Raw genomic sequence first — 23,260 nt, 5'->3', positions numbered from 1 at the left:
GCTGGAATATGGGGCATGAAGGAAACAGGCCAGGCCCCGGAAGCCTGTCTGAGGCCACATCTGCAAGGATGCTGGCAATTTGCCTCTGGTGAGTTAAGAGCCAAGAGCCCAGGGTGGGGACTCTTCCCTCGGCAAAGCTGGGACTGGGTCCTTGTCAAAGGAGCAGTGGTCTCTCTGGTGACAGGAGGCCTCAGAAGTACCATTCTGTATGTCCTTATCCTAAGGACAGCTCCCCCGGGGCTGGCCCTCCTCCTACCGCATATGCTGGTCTTTGAAGTCCCACTTCCCTCATCTTGTCCAGTTTCCTTCACAAAAAACTCCTGAAACCAGACTTGTGAAGAGCCATTCAGAGTCCAAAGTGCCTGAAGAACCCTTTTAATGAGATTTTTAAAAAACTTTTCACCCCTTTCACCCACTACTTGCCTTTCCCGAGACAGGAAACTGTGTTAGAGTTTGATATTGTTTGGCCAGTTTCTACAGGCTTGATGGACCCTTTGCTTCCTGCGGTGGGAGCTGGTGCACCAGTGGCCAGCGGTGGTGGTGTGGGTTCAGCTTGTCACTGAGGCGGGATTGGAGGTGGTGAAGAGGGGCAGCTCTGCAGCAGGAACAAATGGAGAGCAGCACGAGCAATCCGGCAGAATCGCTCATTCTGCTTCCCAGGCAGGGCATCTGCCGTGGAGGGTCAGGTGAGTGCCAGCCTGTCTGACCCAAGGATCTCTGGATCCCACAGTGGCCACAGTCGCCATCTACTGTCAGAGCGGTCAAGTGTCAGATGGGCAGCTTTGTCCCCTGTGAGTCTCCGTCGGCTCTCAGTTTCCTCATCCATAGGGCACAGGGGCTGAACTCCACAGGCTTCTAGATCTGGCCCCTGAGGCCCTTCAGACCAAGTAAGGAGCGCTGGGGAGGGCTGGGTGAAGTATGGTTAAAATGGGAGGGGGTCGGAGGGCAGGACTGCAGGGACCTTCATGTCAGTGGCTTCACCACTGAGAACCACAGTCCCTCCTCTGGGAGGCACAGATGTCCTGTTCAGGGGCTTCTGCACCTCTGTGGCTCTGCCTGGCTTGTGCCCTCCACCTGAGATATCCTTTTAGCCATTCCTGCCTAGGGATTGCCCATCTTCTCTTTAAGGCTCAAGTGCTTCTCCTGACCCCTGTGGTGGGGACTCTCACCCACCTACCAACTCTGGGCTCTCAGGGCCCTCTGACACAGCTGCAGGAAGCGAGGTACGGGCTGCCCTGGCCAGGCCTGGGCCTTCCATGATGCCCCGCCTAGTGCCTGGTACTGAGGGTTCTGATAAATACATTCTGCAGGAAGGGCAGAGGGGTGAAGTCCCTGTCCTCCGAGGATAGGCTCCCCCAAGTTGTTATTCCACCCTGTAACACCCTCATGGGACCAAGGTTCACATGAAAATGGCCAGAGGCGCAGAACCAGCATAGCTGGAATTCCTATGTCAAGATGCACCCGCTCCTGAGCTCCTGATAGCACTGTGCGGGGGGAATGCCACTCTCCACTCACCCTGCCAAGCAGGCCACAAATAAGAGAAATCTCGCACCTCACACAGTGCTGTGCTGGCAAAGCGGCGCTCGGCCTGAGCAGCCAGGACACGTGGTGCCAGGCGTGCTCTGCTTGTGGTCCAGGTAACTAACACAAGGGCGCTGCTTCCTGATCAATAAATAGCTGGACTGGCCGTGGGGTACTGGGGCTGCTGTGGGGGGCTGAGCCCAGCCTTGCCGCAGGAGAGGCCACCTCCCCAGTTTGGGCTTCTTCAAGGGAAGACTGACCAGGCTAGACCATCCCTCTGGCCTTTGGGGGTGGTAATCTCATGGCTCTGGACAAGCATGGGAATTGAATCCCTCCATCCCCAGGGCCCTTGGGCGCAGACCAGTCATCCAAACTATAGTCTAAACATAGCCCTGGTAATTAGATCCGACAGGATGGGTGCAACAAAACGACCCCAGGGCCTTATGGTGGGCTGCCCTTGTTCAGGGTCCTGGTGGCTGCCATGCCATCTCCCCCAGTCTCCCTCCACCCCTGCCCTGGCCTGAGGTACAGCTGATCCAGGCAGCACACAGCAGGGACCAAACAGCGACATGCGTGGAGTCAGGAACACCTCGATATCGGAGGTGGAGGCGTCCACAGCAGTCATCAGAGCCCGACTCTCCACTAGGCAGATGTGATATGGAGGCCCAGAGAAGGAAAGAAGGGAAGGAACTTGCCCAAGGTCATACAGTGAGCAGTGAGTGGCAGGACAGGATGCCTGTCCAGAAATTTGGACAATGGTATCTTATGATGGGGCTGATGGTAGGAAGCAGGGGCAGGGTGGGAAAGACACGAGTAGCGCTTACACCGCACCAGCTGGGCTGGACGCTTGCTCTCTAGAAGGAGGCCATTGTCCCAGTGTGCAAAAGAGGACAGTGAGGCTCAGAGAGGTGGCATAGAGACCACAGGCCAGGGAGTGCAAGGGTGGTCCCTGCTGTCTTCTTCGTAACAGTTGGGCCCTCTGCACTGCAAGCCTTGGAGGTCTTGTATCTAGGGAAGAGCACACCCTAGGGGTGAAAAGAGAGTACGGAACCCAGTTGTGAGGTGGTGTCTGGGGCTGTTTGAGTATCCAGGAGACATTGCGCAGGATTGAGAAATGGATTCCACAGGATGGAACTGATGTCGTTACTTCTGCATCTGGCTCTGAATTCCTTACGCACTCCCTCAGGGGCTCCTGGGCCCTGGCACGCCTGGGCACTCAGTAGGCTACTCTCCGCAGGCAGTGTGAATGTCACCTCAGGGCCCCCAGGCTCAGGGGTGCGGCACCCCCTAATGAAACGAACATAAGACCTGACCAGCTGACAAGGCTCTGGCTCTCCTGGAGGAATAGCCTGGCTCAGAATGGGCGCTCTGTCCCTTGCTCCTCTGGGCATTCGATCGGCTCTTTCAAGGGAGGCCCCTAAGGGTGGGTCCCAATACAAAGGAGACTGCAGGAGAGTGGGACTCACTGAAGAATGCTGAGACTGACAGGGAGAAGGACCCCAGAGAGCTGCAGGCTGCCTGGGCCCAGAGCTGCCGGTGACGTGTGCGCCACAGCTGACACCACCCACCTTCCTCGCCTCTTTCAGCCCAGAAGAATGCCATTCTCCGGGTCCCAAGGTTATCTCTGGGCAGCAGCGGCGGGCTGCATGGAGCGGCGGGGAGCCCAGAAGCCCTGGCCCCTGTCAGCACGCCCAGCATGCGAGCTCCCTGCCGCTGCCCTCTCCTCAATCCAATTACGGCTCTCTGGCTTTGGCCACCTCCAGCCCAGCTGCCAGCCCAGTTGCGGTTTAGCACATTGGATTTTCCTCTCTGCCATAACTGACCAGACACTGCAAGCCGACAGGTCTGAGTGGAGGCAATGAGGCGTGTGGAGAACAGCGATGCTCCTTTTGTGTGTCCTGAGTGTCCTCCCAGCTGGCTAGAAATTCTTTCTACATCCTCCCTGGCCAGGTGGTGGTCCAGCCTCCAGCTCACCTCCCGGGGATGAGACGGTCACTACTCGAGGCAGCTTTGCCTAGCTCTCACTTTTGATCAGCTTGGTTAGACAACTCGTCCACTCCCAGGGCTGACTTGTCTGCTCATAACTCCTTGGGACCTTGGGCATCTGTTCCCTCTGTCCTGATGGCTGTGCCCACCCCCACACTTCCAGGGCCTCTGCATTCCCGGCCTCCGTCTGTCTGGCTCTGGCTCATCACAGTCCCTCTGAGGGCAAACCCAGCCACCCGACCCCTGCCTCCAGAGTGGGGTTGGTCTTTGTAGAGAGTGCAGGCCAACATCACCTGCCCTGGTTGCACTGAGACCTGTCTACACTGCCAGCATGTGCTCGGACTCCCCTGACAGCAGTGTCCCAGCAGGCCTGCCCTCTGCCTCGTGGCCTCGAGTGGGGTGGACAGGAAGCCAGGTAGAGGGCTTTACCACATCTGGGGTCTGTGCTGCCTGAAGGACCTGTGTTTATATCCCAATTACGCCACTAACTCCTCGAGTCCTTGGCAAATGCCTCTTTTTTTCTGGGCCTCAGTTTTCTCATCTGTAAAGTGGGTTTTAGAAGATCTCTTAGATCCTATTTAGCAACAGCAACAGCACTTGGGAGCACCCAAAACCCAAATCCTTTTTCTTATTTTGGGACCTGCCCGGGCTGATGGCAACACTGCATGGATTAGAAGACCTGGGGGTTTACAAAGCAGCAGTGGGCAATGATACACAGTAGGATTCTTCCAGGTTCCTCCGAGTGTCCTTCCCAACCTTGGTGAAACATAAAGATCAGACTTTCCCAAGCAACAGCCTAAGGAGAGGGTTCTCGGCAGTGGCGTGGAACCACGGAGAGCCAGATGGCTACTCTCAAGTTCTGGCCTGCCACTTGGGCCAGCTGCGTCGCATCCTGAGCCTCAGTTTCCCAGTCTGCAGAATGGGGGCAATACTGTTCCTCATCAAAGGACTGTAGAGAGGTTCAAGATGAGATATGCTAAGGCCTTTGTTCAGGCCCTGGCTCACAGCACACATACAGCCCGTCCTGGTTAGTTAAAACATAAATCCTAGGTAGAGGCCCCTCTTCCCCGGGAGGGCGGCAAGGGCAACCATAAAAACTCTGCAACCCAGGAGAGCAGGATCGAATTGAAAAAGCACAGCTTGAATTAACTCGTGCCAGCGAGTCTCCCGGGGGGGCCAGCAGGCCTTCCCGCCACGGCCGCCACACTCACTTCAGGGAGAGGGAGTAGTCGTGTTTGCTGGTCTGGCTGTTCCGGACAAGGTAGCTGCACTCCTTGCAGAGCCGCAGCAGGTTCTCCGCGTCTCCTCTGCTGATGGCTCCGTGATACCATCTGTGGAGAGGGCAGGGTGTTAGGGCACAGTGTGGACAGGGACACCGCCCTCCTGCGCCTCCCCTCCCGGCCTCCTGGGGACAAGCAGGCATGTGTGCGTGCGTATGTGTGTGTTCCTTCACTCTGACCGTGCCAGACCATGGGAGGAGGAGCGTGAACAGACAGACCCAGAACCTCCGCCCTCCTGCAGCTCATGCTCCAGAGGCGGGAGTCAGACAGCAGCCGCTCAGTGGCCACACGGGATGCCCCGTGGAGACAGGTGCTAGGAGATGACGGGAGGCTGGGTCATGTGGCTGGGGGCAGGCAGGGGCCTGCTATTTTAGGCAGGTGGCCAGGAAAAGGTTGTGGGGAGGGTGACATTTAGTGCAGACCTACAGGAGGCGGGCGAGGAAGCCATGGGGGACAGCAGCTGGAAGGGAGCTTTTCTGGCAGGGGAAGGGCAGCCTACGCAAAGGCCAAGGCAGGAGTCTGCATGGCATGTTCCGGAACAGAGACCAGTGTGGCTGGCGTTGAGGCAGCAGTGTGTGGGGGGCAGGGAGCATGGCTCAGGAGGACCTGAGGTGGCCCAGCCAGGGGCTTCCCCCTGAGCGGCATGGAAGCCATCAGAGGTGCTGACAAGGCCGCCATGCTGCCGCTCTGGGATGGTGCTCCTCACACAGTATGCTGGCAGCTGGGAATTCCAGCGTCACTGATTCCTACCACCACCCACCCTGGAAGGGAGGAAGAGGGGAGTCCCTGAGGCCCTGGCCACAGGACAACCAGGAACGTTGCTTCTCACGGCTGCAAAAGCTGAAGGTGAAATTTCAGTGAGAGTCCAGCTCCTTGCCGTCAGCGGTGGGCACACTCTACGTGTCTGTGTTCATGCTAGCTAGCGCTTCCGAGGGGCAGCACGGAGGTGAGGTAGTGAGCCCCAGGGCCAGGAGAAAGGCAGCAATGCTGGGTGGGCAGGCTCTGGCCACAGAAGTGCTTCTGAGGCTCTGAATCCTGGCTCTGGCGCACATGTGGGGGTCTGCCAATGAACCTGCCTCAGCTGCGGACCTCCACCAACTTGGGGCCATACAGGCCCCGTTTGGGGAGGTGAGGATCAATTAGGGTGATTCAAACAGAGGGTGCCTGGTGTGGCTGAGTTTTAAGACGTGGTATCTGTAAGCCTCAGAAGAAAGCCTGCGTGGTGGGGCGCCCTTGTAATCCCAGTATTTGAGAGGCTGAGACGGGGATTGCAGGTGTAACGCCAGCCTCGGCTACTTTTGCGAGGCTCTCCATAACGTAGTGAGACTCTGTTTCAAAAGAAAGAGTAAGCAATAGGAATGGGGGGGATATAGCTCAGAGACAGAATGCCCCTGGGTTCTACCCCAGTACTGGACAAAAAAGAAAAAAGAAAGAGGCTGGACTAACTGACCTCCCCACCTACAATTCTACAATAACTTCAGGCTTCTGTGGGGCTGCTGCCTCCCGAGCGCTAGGAGCTGGCACTGCTGACATTCCTGCACTGATATTCCACCTAGAGAAAACCCCCGCTGCAGGCCACTGTGTACTTCCTGCCACCGACAAGGGTGCACTGTCCAGTTAGCAGCAATGGCCGTGAATGTTAAGGTTAAAAAAAAAAAAAGAAGCCAGGTATTGTGGTACATGCCTGTAATCCCAGTACTTGAGAGGCTGAGATAGGAGGATTGTGGATTCGAGGACAGCCTCAGCAACGAGGGAGATCCTTTTTCAAAATAAAAGACTAAAAAATAAAAAGGGCTGGGGGTATAGTTTGGAGGTAGAATGCCCCTGGGTTCAGTCTTCAGCACCAAGAAAACAAAACAAATAAAACAAAACAAACAACAAAAAACCCCAAAGACCTGCTTCAGAAAAGGCCTAGAGAGTAGCTGTGGACCTCCCTGTCCCATGAGAATGGACTGAGCCATTGATGGCCCGAGACAGGGCCCTGGAACTAGACATTTGAGAGGAGACTGCCAAGGGCAGGGGCAGGGGAGGGCGCGGCTGCAGCCGCCTTGTTTCATCTAGTTATACGGAAAGAGAGGCAGCGGTGAGAGGTTGCCAGAGTCCTGAGGGACCCAGCTAAGCTCTCGAGAGGACACACGATCGATCACAGTAGGGAGACACAGTCAGACAAGGACAGAGCTGGCTTCGGAAATAAGAGCGAGCACATGTGATAAAGCTGTCCTCTGGAGGGTTCGCCTGTGTAACACACCCCCCGTGAGCTGACAAAAACGTTTTATTAGGAAAACAACTTCCAGCCATTTGAAGCTGAGCCGTCCTCAGGGAAAGGTCTGGAAGTGGTCTCCAGGGAAGTGCTGCCCGCTGCCTGCCCCTCCCCAAGCTCAGGAGAAAGCCGGGAAGGGAGCAGAGAGACAGCCTGGGGGCGGGGGCTCTGGATCATCATTAAGGGCAATCCCCGGTGGTAAACAGGATAAGCCCCAGTTCCTTTCAGAGAGCAAGGCGGGACTCCGAGTGGAGGATCAAAGGAGAGAGGAGCAAAGGGCACTGGGTAGGGAGCCAGGCCAGCCACTGGGCAGTCTGTCAGCAGGGTGCCAGGAGACCAGGAGACGCCGGGCTTGGGTGGTCCTATGGGGGCTGGGACTCACTGTTGGCCTGAGCAAGGCTGGCCTGGACTGAAAAGGGAGTCCAGGCAGGAGGCCATCTTGGGGACCCTGTGGAGTGGGCCTGTCATGTCAGACCCTGGGGATTAGGGAACTCAACCGTCAACATTCAATATCCATCAGCTCACCCAATATCTGCTCACCACTCACTACATCCTTGACCTCACGGGGCTGATGTGGAGAAAGAAAGTCAGCAAACAGATACGGGAAGCCATTCCAGCTAGTGACAAGTGGTACTAGGGGTCCTAGGGCAGTGACAAGACACTGACTGGTGCAGGGGAGATGCCCACTTTGGAACAAATGGTCAGGAGAAACTGGGGAGGAGATGACATTTGACCTGAGAAACTGCATTAAAAAAAGGCACTCCTGTGAAGAACCAAAGAAAATACCTTCTCTGCAAAGGAAATAGCTAGTGCTAAGGCCCTGGGGATGGAAAGTACCTGGGAAGTCAGAAAGGTGGCAAAAATGGTCTGAACACTGTGGGCACAGAGAGGCTCAGGAGAAGAGGGGGAGGCAGGGTCCAGTCACCTGAGGCCTGTGGGCCAAGGGAGCAGTTTAATTCCATCCTCAGCAGACTGCAGAGGAGAGGGAGTTAGAAAGTGATGTTACTTGCCATAGATGATATTATAAAAGACTGAACAGTATGCTCGGAGGAGGGGCTGGAGAGGGAGCGGGGGTGGGGGGGAGTTAGACCGCGCTGGTGGCGGTTCAGATGGGAGGTGGCCATGGAGGCGGGAGGAATGGGTGCATTCAAGCATTGGGGCAGAAGGACTGGCAGAGCTTGGTAATGCAGGAGACGCTGCTAAGAAGAAGACTGGAGATGACCGCAGGTCTGCGGCTTGAGCCCTAACTGGACAGAGATGATGCTGATGGTTGAGAAGCAGAAGCCAGGGGAGGAGCAGGTTTTTTTTTTTTTGGTGGTACTGGGGGTGGAACCCAGAGGCTTTCTACCTCCATGCTATAATCCCAGACCTATTTTTTTTTCTTTCTTTCTTTTTTTTTTTTTTTTTTTTTGTACTGGGGATGGAACCCTTCTATCTCCCGGCTACATTCCCAGACCTTTTTTTTTTTTGGTGGTACTGGAGTTCCTGGAAGTCCTTCTACCTCTGGGCTATACTCCCAGACCTATTTTTACATTTTTTTATTTGGAAACAGGGTCTCCTAAGCCAGTGCACGCCGCTGGCTTCAAACCTGCGCGATCCTCCTGTCTCTGCCTCCCAAGTGTGGGGATTACAAGTGTGGGCCACCACGCCTGGCATCCCAGACCTATTTTATATTTTATTTGGAAACAGGGTCTCACTAAGTTGCTGAGAGCCACACTAAGTAGCCGAGGCTGGCTTCAAACCTGTGCAATCCTGCTGTCTCAGCCTCCCAAGTGCAGGGATTACAAGCGTGCGCCACCACGCCTGGCTGTGGAGCAGGTTTTAAGGAGACCAGGAGCCTGGTTCTGAACACCTTCAGTGTGAAATGCCAGGAAGGCAGCTGGATGTAGGCATGGGGAGACCCGAGAGAGGTGTGGGCTGGAGCCACACACCTGTCTGTCATCACCGGATTCCTGGGAGAGAATGCCAGGAGGGCACCTGGCCAAAACCAAGCCTCGGGAAGGCGACCTTAGGTGAAGCAGGGGGTGAGGAGCTGCCATGCAGATAGGAGTGGCCAATGGGGGGCAGGAGAAAAATTAGGAGTAGACAGAGTCCCAGGAGGGAGCCATCCATTGTATAGGGGGAGGTTGTCTGGGGACTTAGGCAGAAAGTGAGAGAGAAGATGAGGTGACGGGGTAGGGAGAAGTGCCACCAGTTTTTTGGGACTTTGCTCAGTTAGAGGACTGCTATTTCTTGAGCACTGTTCTGGGAAGTGGGAAGGTGGTCTTGGCCCAGACAAATTCCTGCCCTCTCTGAGCTCCGGTTCTCAACAGGTGTAATAGCTGGAGGGGCTGTGGGTGAGTCAAGGTTCTCTCACTAACGCTGACAAAGTTCCTGACGAGAGCCTCGCATGCTGGTGGTAATGATGAGGCGGGGCAGAGGGGAGGTGGGCTCGGGTGGAGGAGAGTCTGGACCTAGAGGTGCTGCCTCAACTCCAGAACCTATCAGCGGGGGTTGGGGGGAGGAGGGTACAGGCTGATTTTCTCTGTACAGCGCTCTACCAGAAGTGGGGTATAACACATCTCAAGTGATGACTGAAGGGCTCTGAAAGGCTGAGACAGTCCTGGGGGAATGCCAGTCGTGACCTTAGACTTGGCAGAAGACCCTGTTGGGTGGGAATGGGAAAAGAAGAGCCCAGTCCTGTGGGACTAAGGCTTGGTCCAGGTGTGGAGAGAGGGTGGGCTGGACCCTGGCTGCCTCAGCCACTGCTGCTCAGAATGCATGTTGAATAGCTTCCAGGCATCTCTGGATTATACTCTTTTTGTTGATTACAAGGTACACAGTTTGACCAGAAATAAGCAAAACCTGGCTGTGAGGACCGGTTAACAGCACTGGCTGGGAGCCTCCCAGAAGCAGCCATCATAAAGAGGGTTACGGCCTCTCGGGAAGACAGCATGTGCTCAAAAAGGAGGCACATGCTGGGTGTGGTGGCGCACGCTTGTAATCCCAGTACTTGGGAGGCTGAGACAGGAGGATAGCAGGTTCAAGGCCAGCCTCAGGTACTGAGTGAGGCCCTCCACAACTTAATGAGACCCTGTTTCAAAATAAAGAATAAAAAATAGGGTTGAGGGTGTAGCTTGGAGGCAGAATGTCCCTGGGTTCAATCCTCAGTACGGCAGGGGGGAAAAAAGGAGGCGCATGACATCATTCAGAACCCCTGCATCCTGCTCCCCAGTGAGCGTTTCCTGTGAGTAGACACGCTGCCTACTGTGCAAGGCCAGGGTGCCTAGGGCCAAGACAGATGCTGTACGCAACAGACCAAGAAAGGCTTGTCAAGAACCATGTTGCCGTCAGCCAATCAGGCCTCACGAAGCACCTACCCTGTGCCAGGCTTCTGTTGGGGTGGGGTTGAAACAAGAGCAAGAGAAGGAAGTAAGGGGAGAGGGCCCGATGCTGGGGTGTGCTCCAATTGTGAGTCTTGGCCGAACTCTGCTCCTCTCTGGGCCCCGACCCTCCCAGCAGGGACGAGACCCCCTTTCACTGCACGTCCACTTGTTAGGTGGATGATACGTCTGAGGGCACCAGCACCAGGTCCCGTTCCTGCTTCCTCATGTTCCCTGGGAGATATGCTCTAGTAGGTAAATGGCATAGTGAGAAATGAAAAGGTAGCCGGGGGCAGTGTGCAGACCAAGGGCAGGCTGAGGCGATGGGACTTCATCCTGGAGGTGATGTCTGTGGAGCCACTGAAGGCTGAGAGCAGTGCAGAGTCCTACACACCGCGAGGACCTGGCAGAGCAGGCAGAAGATGATCGCCGTCAGGAGGAGAGGCAGCAAATGCTTGGCCCAGCAGCGTCCTGGGAAGCAAGGAGGGCAGGAGACCTCAGGGCAGTATGGCAGGATTTGGCCACTGACTGGAGGTGCGAAATCTCTGGGGGAAGGGACTGAGAGAACCCAGGAGTGTAAAGGACTTGCCCAATAGATATGGAGGAGATGTAGACCAAGAGTATCACTGTGGCCAGAAAAGAAATCTACTTACATGAAGAGGACAGGTTTAGTACATTTAGCTTTTCAAAAACTTAATCTGCTGCATGATGAAATTAGAAAAAAATTAGACAAAATTAGAAACTTGGTGGAAAAGTGAGGGACGAACCATGCAGATGATTCTACAGTTTGTCTTCCCAGCCCTTGGGGATGGGGTGCCAATACGGTGTGGAGAGCCGTGGCCTGGGGCTAGGGGTCAGGAAAGGTCTGTTCTAATCCTGGAGCTGCCATGAATGGCTGGAGAGAGCCTGCACCTCCCATCTCCTGTGAGCCACCTGCCTGTGCCCTCAGCTTGCAGCTTGGAAACCAAGGCCAAGAAATGAACGGGGAAGAGGAGACCAGAGGAACTGGGGACAAGGCTGAGCTCTGCCCCTGTAGAACTCACATTTGCTTTTCCAGGGGGACAGTAGGGTCCACTCGTTCTCCCAGGATTCCACAGAACTCAGGGCTCCCATGCTTGATGGGTTTGAAGCCCCCACCAGGAGCACGAAGCTGGCGCCGCCGGTCCCTCGAAGGCGAGGGGGATTGCCTCTTCTCATTGCCGTTGAACTGGGCTGTGGAGACACAGAGAGAACACAGTTATCAAGAGCTCAGCCTAGGGGATCTTGGGAGGCATATAGTGGAGGCACATTTAGTGGTTTGGTTAGCATTTTAGTTTGAAGGAGAGAGAGTATAAGGCAATGAAAACTAAGCCCTGCAAATGCTGGCTTCTGCTATGGGTTGAGTGTGTCCCCCCAAAGTTCAGGTGCTGGAACCTAATTCCTCCTTGTAGCAATGTTAGGAGGTGGGGCCTGGTGGGAGGCGTCTGGGTCACGGGGGTGGAGCCTCACAAAATTTCTTCCCAGGACTAGGAGAGTCCTGAGTCCTGGTTCCGTGAGCCTGAGCGGGTTAAGAAGCTGGGCTGCATTGTCTCTGTTCTACAGGGGCCTGCTTGCCCTTCTGCTTTCTGACGTCAGTTAAGGCAGCACAAGTTCCTCTCTGGCACCATGCCTTTGGATTTCCTAGTCTCCAGGATCATAAGCTAAAGGACTACTCTTTTCTTTATAAATTACCCAGTCTCTGGTATTTTGTTATAACAGAATATGGGCTAAGGCACCAGCCCAAGACAGGACAGGCAGGTTCCAGTAAAGCCAGTTACAGTTTGAAGGGCTGGTTGAGTTTCCAGCATCCACTGAGCTCAGCCTTATTCCCACAGGAATCTCTCTGCAAACTCCAGCAAGGGGAGCATGGCACTCCTGTGGGGCGGGGTCCTCTGGATGGCTCTTAGGGGAGAAGGCTGTCTCTCATCGTGTAGGACAAAAACTCCCTCCTGGTGGCTCCTCTCCTCCCATCTTTCCATCCTACCTAAGGCCATGCTGGCCACATCAGCCCCCTCTCTCCAAGGACAACCACTGTCTAGTCGGCTCCTCCTCATTCAGATCCCTCCACATGGTACAATGGACCCTCCTCCTCCCTTTCCCCCCTGCCTGGGGCCTGAGGGAGTGTTGTCCACCTCCACGGGCTTTGGAGGACAGGACCCTGCAGATACCCCACAAAGAAGAGAAGATGAGCTGACACTTGGGAGGCAGAGACAGGAGGATTGCGCAGGTTCGAAGCCAGCTGTGCGCTGGCTCAGGAGACCCTGTTTCCAAATAAAAATGTAAAAATAGGTCTGGGAACCCCAGTACCACCAAAAAAAATAAATAAATAAATAAATAAATAAAAATAAATAAATAATAATAATAAAAATAAATAAAGAGGAAGAAGAAGATGATAAGCTGAAGTTGGACTTGCTAGAGGGTTTGCTGGAGACCAGCTAGTCCCTTTGGGCCTCAGTTTCCCTCTCTGAAAAAACAGGGGTAATGACAGCACCTACTTCCTGGGAATTCAGTCTGATGGATCACACTGAGATCTTAGCAAAGTACCTGGCAGGAAGTCTGTGCTCAATCAGTGCTATGCAGAAGACAGATGAGAGAATACACTCGAGGGCTTAGTACAGAGAGCCAGGTGGACCAGGCCTGAAGAACAAGGATCCTGAAGCTGAGACCAGCGGCAGCACCCTGCAGCCTTGGGGGAGCCCCACAAAGCTCCCTTCTGAGCAGCACACATGCAGGGGCGGCAAGCCATCCTGCAACCCAGCCTGACACAGGCGACTCACCCTCCTGCTCACAGAAGGTGGGGGAGACCCCAGCTCCCAGTGTGGAATGTGTCTCCTTGGGTGGAGGAATGCAGCCACTGAGCACTCTCCCCCATCAGGGGCTCTGAAGCATTTCTGTCCCTCCAAGACACTCTGTCTTTGCCAGCCACTACAGAACAGTGGGAAGGTGGCTCCTGCCAATGGAAAGGGCTCCAGACAGCTGGACCACCCACTCTCATGGCCTGCAGAGCAAGGCCTGCAGGAGTCCACCTGTGTCACTAGGAAACACTCATACACAGGTGCCAGGCAGGGTTCAAGGATGTGGAAGCAGCAGCGAGCAAAACAGAACCCTTGCCTGTGGCTCAACATCCTGGTGACAAGGGACAGGTGACAAATCTGTGTGTCAATGGCTGGTGACAAGGGGAGCAGAAACAAACAGCAGTGCAGGGAAGGGCCCCTGCGGGGAAGAGGGGCATTACTGGCAGAGGGAAGAGCAAGTTCTGGGGCACAGAGGTGGCCTGGACCTGGAGGGTTTGAGAAGCAAAACAGTGCAGGCCATTGCAAGGTGGGTGGGCCTGTGGAGGGACTCTGGCTTTGTTCTGGGAGACAGGGAGATGGCTGTTTGGGAGTTTCACGGGGAAGGTTCTAGCCTGGCCCTATTTAAGAGGATTGCTGTGTTGAGAAGAGATGGAGGCTGGGAATGTGGAGCTCTGTGTACTTTCCACTCAACTTTGCTGTGAACCGAAAGCTACTCTTACAAAAAAATAGTTTATTAATCTTAGCCGGGCATGGTGGCGCACGCTTGTAATCTCAGCATTTGGGAGACTGAGACCAGAGGATCGCGGTTCGCGGTCAGCCTCAGCTACTTAGTGAGGCCCTCTGCAACTCAGTGAGATGCTGTTTCAAAATAAAGAATAAAAAATCGGGCAGTGGGTGTAGCTCGGAGGTTGAATGCCCCTGGGTTATGTCCCCAGACCCCCCCCCCCAAATAAAGTTTATTAATCTCAACGTGGAGGGTGGGAAGAGGGTCCGTGTTGAGCACTGGGAGGCCAGGCCAGCATGCCATGGGTTGTATGTGTGTGCGTACATGACTCACATGCCCCTTCCCGTCTGGCAGCTGCGGGGGCTTTCATGCTGGTGGGCTCCGGCCCAGGGCGGGGCCCTGACACTCATGTGACCAGGGATCTTGCAGAAGCCTAGATCTGCCCGGAGCTCCTGCAGACCACAGAGCCACTGATCAGATGGGGTCGGTGCTTCTGCCTGGGAGTGGGGGTGGGGAAGGGCTCTGACCTGGGCACCTATCCTGCAGGGTCCCTGGTGGGTGACCTTGGGCGGGGGTGAGCACTGGGGCCAGGCCACAGAGCCCCCTGCTAAAGAGCCTGATCCTGTGGCTGGGGATAATCTGGCATTCTTGGGCTGTTTGAGAGGCCTCTGACTGCTCAGGGAGGGGGCTGAGGGTGACCCTCAAAGTGGAGGACCAGACCCCTCATGAGGGGAGGGTGTGGGAGGCCACTCCTGCACATGTGACTCTGGGGAGGTGAGTCAGGAAGGGCTGCTGTGTGAGGCCCTGAGACCCGTGGGGCCTGCGTGCCTCCCCCGCTATGGCTGCCCCACCAGCTTTGCAGCTGTCAGGAAGAGAGCAGCTGAGCAGGATGGATGTGGGGAGGCACGAGGCCGGAGGGAGGGTCTAGGCTCCATGGGTTTCTTTCTTTTTTAGTACTGAGGTTTTGAGAAGCAAAACAGCTTTTTAAAAATTTTTTATTCTTTAGTTTTTATTTGTTTGTTTGTTTTTTGGTAATACTGAGGTTTCTGGAAGCCCTTCTACCTCCGGGCTACACTCCCAGATCTATTTTATACTTCTTATTTGGAAACAGGGTCTCTTAAGCCAGCGCGGCTGACTTCTAACCTGTGTGATCCTCCTGTCTCTGCCTCCCAAGCGCGGGGATTACGAGCGTGCGCCACCTGCTCAGCTATTCTTTAGTTTTGAACAGGGTCTCACTAAGTTGTGGAGAGCCTCATTAAGTAGATGAGGCTGGCTGAGCCTGCAATCCTTCTATCTCAGCTTCACAAGTACTGGAATTACAAACGTGCGCCACCTTGCCTGACTCCTTTTTTTTTTTTTTTTTTGAGACAGGGTTTGACTAAGTTGCCCAGGCTGGCCTTGAACTTGCAATCCTCCTGTCTCAGACTTCTGAGTCACTAGGATTATAAGGCTGCGCCACTGACCAGGTCCTAGGCTTTGTTTGCCCCAGGCTCAAGAGAGGAGGGACCAGATGAGTTGTCTATCACTGCCAGCTGGGCCATCTTGGGGCTCTACTGGCTGAAATCAGGATTTGGCGATTAAGACCCACATAAAACCCCCCACCAGACCTCCTGAAGGAGGCTGAAGGAGGGAAGAGAGGCATAAGCCAGACGCCTGGGAAGGAACCTACCTGGGGCCCGGCTGCCTGTCCAGTCTCAGGCCTTGCCAGCCTCTTCACTTGACTGACTCCATTTATCTCTCAGGAGCCACCTCCTCCAGGAAGCCCTCCCTGACTTCATGTCTCCCAAGACTCACCTCGACCTTAGCCCATGGCACCCTAATTACCAGTTTCCTGGCTTGGCTCTCCGGGAGCCCCTGGAGACAGGGGCGGCACCACGTGTGCTCTAGCCATGCCCGCCACAGTGTCTGCAAGGTACCAGGTGCTCAGTGAATGTTAAATGAAGAAACCTAATGAGCTCCTATTTCGCTTTATTGAGGAAAAAATATCGGTTTTCCTACCAGATAAATTGGATAAAATCTAAGAACGTCCTAGTCAACACTGTAATTCCCCACTGAATTAATTTATGCATCCACTGGCAAGCTAATAGCATAGCCATATATTTTAGAGAGAACAGGTGGTGATGAATGACAGGTTTAATTAGGCAAATCATTTCACCTAAAACACAAATATACAAACTCCAAGTGCAGTGATTCGGCAGGCGGAGGAAAGAGTGTTTTAAGAACAAAAGCTCCAAACACTACTGCTTTCCTCCCTTCTAATTAAGTTTCTCTTTAATCTGCAATTTAAAATGGCAATTCTTTTAATTTAGTGATCTTTCTGCAAAAGATAAAGATGCAATTCTTCAAAAGAATACCTGCATTTAGAGAGAGAAAAAAAAAAGCTACCCGCCCGAGTTGTTAGAATGACAGAACCTGGTGCATTCCACCTATAGGCAATTAAAAATGGAAGTCAGCACCAGCGCCAGCGGCTGACGGGAGGGAGAGGGACTCGGAACTGGGTGGGGCACGCTGGGAGCCCTCCCCACAGCGGGACCAGACCCTGGTGGCAGTGGAGAGGTAACCTGGCCAATGTCTGGGGCCCAGCCAGCCACCTCTTGTCTCCCCTCAACATCTCCGCCCAAATCCTGGCCAGGTGACAGGGCTCATCTTCTAAGGCCAGCTCAAACACACCCCCTTCCAGAAGGCTTTCTTGGTCTTCCTCTGGATCCGCTTGAAGCTGATAGTCCCCTTTTTAAGTGTATTATAGATTTTTTCCCAATCAGGCCTGAAGTTTGGTCACTGCCAACAATAGAAGATGGTGTCTTAGGCATCTCTGTTGGCACAAACCTTCCTAGTAGCCCTGCCCTGGAGGGAGGGAGAGGAGGGACTGGAGGTCTGGGGAGGACGAGGAGATGCTCCTCTGGGGTTTTGGAGCCCAGTGATAAGAGTGTGGCTGAGCCCAGGACTGTGGGTCCTCGGGGTCTGACTCACCTACTCTCGGTCTTTCCTTCTACACACTAGCACTCACCTAGCGTCCTGTGCCAGAATTCTTGGTAACCTGCTCCATCTGTGTGATGGCAGAGACCGCCAAGCCTGGCACAAAGCTCCTCCTGCCGAGGACGCACCGCAGTACTGCTCCTGAGGTTCAGGGCACAGGCGGCTGTTGCTGGGACTGATTATTTTCGTCTAAATCCGGCCTCCCGTCTGCCCCTGAACTCACCAAGGAGCCTGGCATGGAGAGGGTGCCTAGGAAATGTTTGCTGAGATGACACAATTACCGGCCTTCTCCTCCTTGTCCACCATTCAGAGCCGACCAGAGACAGCAACCTCTAAAAAGCACAGCTCTCCTGGGCTTACAGGCCCTTGCCACCTCCCCAGTGCCTGGAACAGAGGCAAGGTCCTCGGTCCAGTGCTCAAGGTCTTCAGTGACCCCACTTCCGCGGACCCTCCACATGCATCTTTCCCTACAAAACCTCTCTGGGTTCTACCCACCCTTAGGCTCTCGTCACTAAGAATGGTCTATTCCTAAATCTGTTCTGCCTTTCTCAAATTTTGCTTTGTCTAGAATCCCTTTCTTCATCATCTGCACAAATCCCAGCCATTCTCCAGACCTCGGCTTAAATGCTACCTACCTCCCCAGGTGGTTTTTGCCCCAGACCCCAGGTGGGATTCCTTTCTGCCCCTCCGAGCCTAGAGTCTTGTCCACACCTTGTCCCAGCACTGGCACAGTGCATGTCTTTGCAGAACATGCACTTGAGGGGCATTCTTCAGAGATGTGACTTTGGGCCCCAGTCCTCTTGCTGGCATGCAGCTGGCTCTAATGACTGACCCCTGGGCTGAAACAAGTTAGAGGAGGGAGGAACTTCAGGAGATCTGCATCATGGAAAAGGATGGCCCTCGGAGTCAGGAGGGCCTGCTTTGCTATTACTTCCTGTGCAACGTTGGCATGTTTCTAAGCCTCTCTGAGCCTTGGCTGCCTCGTGTGCAAACCAAGGCTGACAACAGCTGTGCGGTGAAGGACGGGGGGTGGTGAGTACCAGCTGATGTATGGGCACCAGGCGAACCCCAGTAGGCGGCAGACCCCTCTCTATGGTCACGTTACTGCTCACAGCAGTTCCTTTCACGTACTCGTGAGAATACAGCGCCTGGGTCAGAACTACTGACCCAATCGAAGCTCCAAGAGCACAGGGCAGCTTCTTGTTTGGCCACCGACGCCCCGGTTCCTAGAACAGCCTCTGGTGTAGAGTGGAGCAGGTGCTCGGTATCTGTGGATGAACAGGTCTCTGCCCAGCGCGGCAGGACCATGGAGCCTCATAGGTAAAGAGAGGAAACGTAGGAACTGGATCCCCTCCTTAAATAATAATAATGATAATAATAATAATAATAATAGTTATTATTATTATTATTTGCAATACTGGGGATGGAACCCAGGGGCATTGCACCTGCAAGCTATACCCCCAGCCCTATTTTTTTTTTTTTTTTTTTTGTGGTACTGGGGTTTCTGGAAACCCTTCTACCTCTGGGCTAGCTACACTCCCAGACCTATTTTATACATTTTATTTGGAAACAGAGTCTCTTAAGCCAGCGAGGCTGGCTTCAAACCTGCGCGATCCTCCAGTCTCTGCCACCCAAGCGCAGGGATTACAAGCGTGCGTCCCCATGCCCGGCCTTAAATTATTTTAAGGTTTTGAAAATGGTTCAGCCTGTATCTAGTGCTCCCTGTGCATGGGCAGGTACCACGGAGGATGTGAAGAGCACATCGCTCTTTCATCTTCACAGCAGCCGATGAGGTTGGTGCTGTTACTGCTGTCTGTAAACCCCACGGGGCCGACGGGAGGGGCCTGCTGCTTGCTCACAGCTGTGCAGAGAGAGAGTCAGGCGCCTGGGCACCCTTGCACAGTCCTCAAGCCGATTCCTGAACACCACCAATAGCCAGGCCCGCACTCCAGGAGCGGCAGAGGACAGGCTGCACACAGGTTTGGGAAGGGTGGTTTGTCCCCCGGATCCTAAGCAAATGCCATACCAGAATGCATGAACACCCGTAGGTAATTCTACTCCTGTGAGAATGGTCCTCTGCTATTTTAGCTTTCCCGAAACATGTACTATGTCATCTGATACTCAGCGAAACACGCCATATTATCAGAATTCCCATTTCACAGGTGAAGAAAAGGAAGCCCCCAGCGCTGCGCCCCTTCTCCTCTCCAGTTCAGAGTGGGCCTGGCTCCTCCCTGCCTCCAGGCAGCTGGGCAAGGTGTGGCTTGCATTTCCAGGACTGCCAGCAGGAGGCTTCTGTGTTCCCCAGGGAGCAGAGGTTCTCACTGTGAGGGCAGGGACAGCGACTGCCCACGAGAGCAAGTTCCAGGACGGCCACCACTCAGGTGCACCCCACCCTGAGATGGGGAAGGCAGGCCTGGCAGAAGGGGAATGACTTTGTCCTCTGGTTTGAAAAGCATGGATTCTGCTGCCGGGTGCCTGGCTACAGGAGATCCCAGGACAAGCCCGATGAAAATAATCTGAATGCAGAGGCCCCCCCGCAGCTGCCAAAGCTAGCCATCTTTCCCATCATGACTCATTTCACAGATGAGAAGCAGAGGAGCTGACTCACCCAATGTCAACAGCTGGAACTGAACCTGCGGGAGAACTTGAGGTCTCCCAATCCCAAGGGCTTAACAAGTTCAGCATAAATCTGCTTACAGAGCAACGCACTGTCAATCCCCATGGTGGTAAGTCACTACAGTGACGCCAACGCCACATCCACCGAACACGCACTGTGCCCTAGACTCTCAGTACTCTCCACCCCCATTTCAAAGAGGAAGCAGAGGCAACTTGCCTGGGCTCCCTAGAGCAAGTGGCGGCAGGTCTTAAATCCAGACACCACAGAGTGCTGTGGCACACACCTGTGATCCCAGCGGTTGAGGCAGGCCAGCCTGGACAATCTAGTAAGATCCGGTCTCAAAATAAAATTTTAAAAAAGGGATGACGATGCCGGGCGTGGTGGCTCACGCTTGTAATCCCCGCACTTGGGAGGTGGAGACAGGAGGATAGTGCAGGTTTGAAGCCAGCCGCGCTGGCTTAAGAGACCCTGTTTCCAAATAAAAAGTATAAAATAGGTCTGGGAGTGTAGCCCGAAGGTAGAAGGCTTCCATCCCCAGTACCACCAAAGGGAAAAAAAAAAAAAAAAGGTATTGGGAGAGCCGGGCGTGGTGGCACACGCTTGTAATCCCCTCGCTTGGGAGGCTGAGACAGGAGGATCGCACAGGTTCGAAGCCAGCTTCAGCTACTTAGTGAGGCTCTCAGCAACTTAGTGAGACCCTGTTTCCAAATAAAATATAAAACAGGTCTGGGGTATAGCCCGGAGGTAGAAAGCCTCTGGGCTCCACCCTCCATACAACAACAACAAAAAGGGCTGGGGACTGTGGCTCAACGGTGGAGCACTTGCCTAGCAGCAAGGCCCTAGGTAGAATCTCCATTATGGAAGGGAGGGAGGGAGGGAGGAACAAATGATCTAGACCCCTCCCTGGCCCAAGCAACTGAGCTCTTCCCTGAGTTCTGGGCTGGGCTCAGCTGTCAGACAAGCCGGGGACCTGCTCATGTTTGATGCAGTGTGTCTCTGATGCTTTCACCTGCAGACACCCACAGACACTAGCTAGGAACTCTAGCGCCTGGGAAAGTGACTTTTCCTCCATTCTCCAGCCTGACCAGAATGGGCATTTGTGGAAATGGGTCTGCCCGTCCACGGGACCTGGCGCTTCAGCTCGAGTGTGTGTTCCTGCCAGGGCCCACGGCGGACAGCAGCGAGGGGAGGCGAGGAGAGACAGGAGGGGCGCGCCAGGACTGGCCACAGAGGGCTCTCACAGGGCCAACTGCTACCACCGGCACACTCAGGTGACATCTGGACTACAGGCAGGCAAGGACATGGCTTAGCTTCACATTGGAAGTTCAGACAAGAGGCACCCACGCTAAGAGGTGCCCTACCTGTGTAGGTCTCCCTGCACTGGACAGGAGACAGGGACACAGTGTACAAGAAGAAGGGGCTGGGGCTTCAGTACACACTTGCCTAGCACGCACGAGACCCTGGGTTCCATCCCCAGCACAGAAAACAAAATCACATGGTGGCGCACACTTGTAATCCCAGTACTTAGAAGGCTGAGACAGGAGGATCATGGCCAGCCTTAGAATCTTAGCAAGGAGGCAACTTAGTGAGACCCTGCTTCAAAAAAATAAAAAATAAAAGCCGGGCGTGGTGGTGCATGCTTGTAATCCCAGCATTCGGGAGGCTGAGACCTGGAGGATCGTGGTTCGCGGACAGCCTCAGCTACTTAGTGAGGCCCTCTGCAACTCAGTGAGACTCAGTTTCAAAATAAAGAATAAAAAAATAGGGCAGGGGGTATAGCTCGGAGGTCAAATGCCCCTGGGTTCCACCCCCAGACCCGCCAAAAAAAAAAAAAAAAAGGGCTGGGGGTGTAGCTCAGAGGTAGAATGCCCCCGAGTCCAATTTCCAGTAACACACACACACACACACACACACACACGCACACACACACACACCAAAAAGGGAGGGGGGCAAGGGTTCCATCCACATGAAAACCTTTGACCAACCAACCAGAAGGACAAAGAAATATCAAATGAACCAAAGCTATGAAGTGATGTTTTTGTTTTCATTTTCTTTTTTAGGCTTTTAAGTGGATTTATTCATACATCAAATAGAAAAACCATCTGGAAAAACCTGTCCCTCGGTAACATATTAGCCAAGTGAAGGGAGTGGTCCCAGGTCTCTTACTGAGACCCCCCCCCCCTTTCTGGGCAGACCTGCTGTTCACACGTGTTAAACATTAATTATGACTGTTACTCATTACACAGCACAAACCTCTGGTACAAACACAATTGTTAATTTCCTTGCAGGCCCGGGGCATTCTGGGAGGATGTGCAGGAAATAGGCAGCGTCCTGGGAGCCGAGGGGAGCCTGCGCACAGGGCTGAGGTAACAGGTGGTGGGGCCAGGGCTGGGAGCCCCAGGGGCCCTCTGCAGGGGCCGGGCCTTCCACTCTGCACCCTCGAGGATAAGCCACTGCTCGGAAACAGTCTGGGGCAGCGCCAGCTTCACGGCCTTGCGTTTGCGGACGGCGGTGACACATGGAGCAGTGGGCTCTGTTGCTTCTGCCCCAGCCCCAGCCGAGCGCCCGCACCAGCCCGGGGCACGGCGTTCTCAGACCCGCCTTTCCACACTCGGGACATGGATGCGGCCGCAGAGAGGGCAGGCGTGCGACTGAGGGCCAGCTGCTCAGCCGCTCACCCTCTCTGGGCCTCGCACCGCCATCTGCGTGACGACAGTGAGTCAGCACCCCCTCGCAGGGCTGTGCAGGGTTGAGCCGGGCCAGGCTCGCGGTGGGTGCTCAGTAAATGCTGGCTTCCCTTCCTTCCCTCCATGGGATTACTTTAGCCAGCTGAGCTGGCTCAGATGACTCACAATATTTGGGAAACAGACATACATACCTGGGATCTTACTTTCCCTTTCTCTGCCCTTTTGGACTCACTTGATGAGGCTGGAAGATTCCAAATGCAAGAGGAAGGCTGCCTGCAGGCTCACGCCATGGCAGTCGCACCTGCAAGCTCACAGAGACAAGTGTGCACCTGGCTGCTCCAGAATAAACCTGTGCGGGGAGCACAGAGAGGTCCCGACCCTCTGGGAGGAGGGGAGGGAGGGACAGGAGGGACGGGTCACACCAGAAAGGCTTCCTAGCGGAAGTGACACTGATACATTGATACAGACTTGAGCTGTGGCATCCCCTCCCTAATTCCTCTCCCACGCCGTCCCTAACATGGTATATACCCGGTGAGCTCTAGGTTTTCAGGTGGGCCCCCAGATCAGCGGCAGGAGCACGCACGGCGCCTGTGGGAAGGGTACGTGAGCTCCATCTCGCCCTGGAGTGCTGCATCAGGCACTCTGGGGTGGGCCCCTGTGATGGGTTTGATACTTCCCGCTGCTGACTCTGATGCACAATGCACGTTCAAGTTTAAACTCCTGCTCTAGGCAACCCAAGCAACCCGTAAACATGTCACACCTGGAATAGGGAGGGGGCCGAGGAGAGGAGGGCGCAGGGACCTTCTCACATGGGCGGCCGCTGACCCAATTCTCAGGAGGGATCGGTGACTAGAGGTTAGAGCTGACGCTGGAGCTTCCTTCCTTCCTTCCTTCCTTCCTTCCTTCCTTCCTCCCTCCCTCCCTCCCTCCCTCCCTCCCTCCCTCCTTCGCTCCTGGGCACTGAACCCAGGGTGCTCTAAAGCTGAGCCATACCCAAGCCCTATTTATTTAGTTTTTTTTTTTTTCCCCAGTAC

The 23,260-nt window shown here is 54.6% G+C and overlaps 1 protein-coding gene across 1 annotated transcript in view; it reads right to left on the bottom strand.

Annotated features, from left to right (window-relative positions):
• SHB (SH2 domain containing adaptor protein B) overlaps positions 1-23,260 on the bottom strand; it is a gene marked incomplete at both ends in the record, with an annotated part of 132,544 nt that overhangs the window by 17,736 nt on the left and 91,548 nt on the right. Inside the window, 2 exons of the mRNA XM_080709428.1 lie at positions 4,719-4,838; positions 11,453-11,621. Coding sequence (XP_080565554.1) covers positions 4,719-4,838; positions 11,453-11,621 — 289 coding nt within the window. The remainder of the gene's footprint in view (positions 1-4,718; positions 4,839-11,452; positions 11,622-23,260) is intronic.

The sequence above is a fragment of the Muscardinus avellanarius genome, assembly GCF_963383645.1.
Source record: "Muscardinus avellanarius genome assembly, chromosome: 13".
In the NCBI taxonomy this organism is placed as follows: domain Eukaryota; kingdom Metazoa; phylum Chordata; class Mammalia; order Rodentia; family Gliridae; genus Muscardinus; species Muscardinus avellanarius.
The sequence above is the reverse complement of the archived record's forward strand: the minus strand, read 5'-3'. Positions and strand labels throughout refer to the sequence as shown.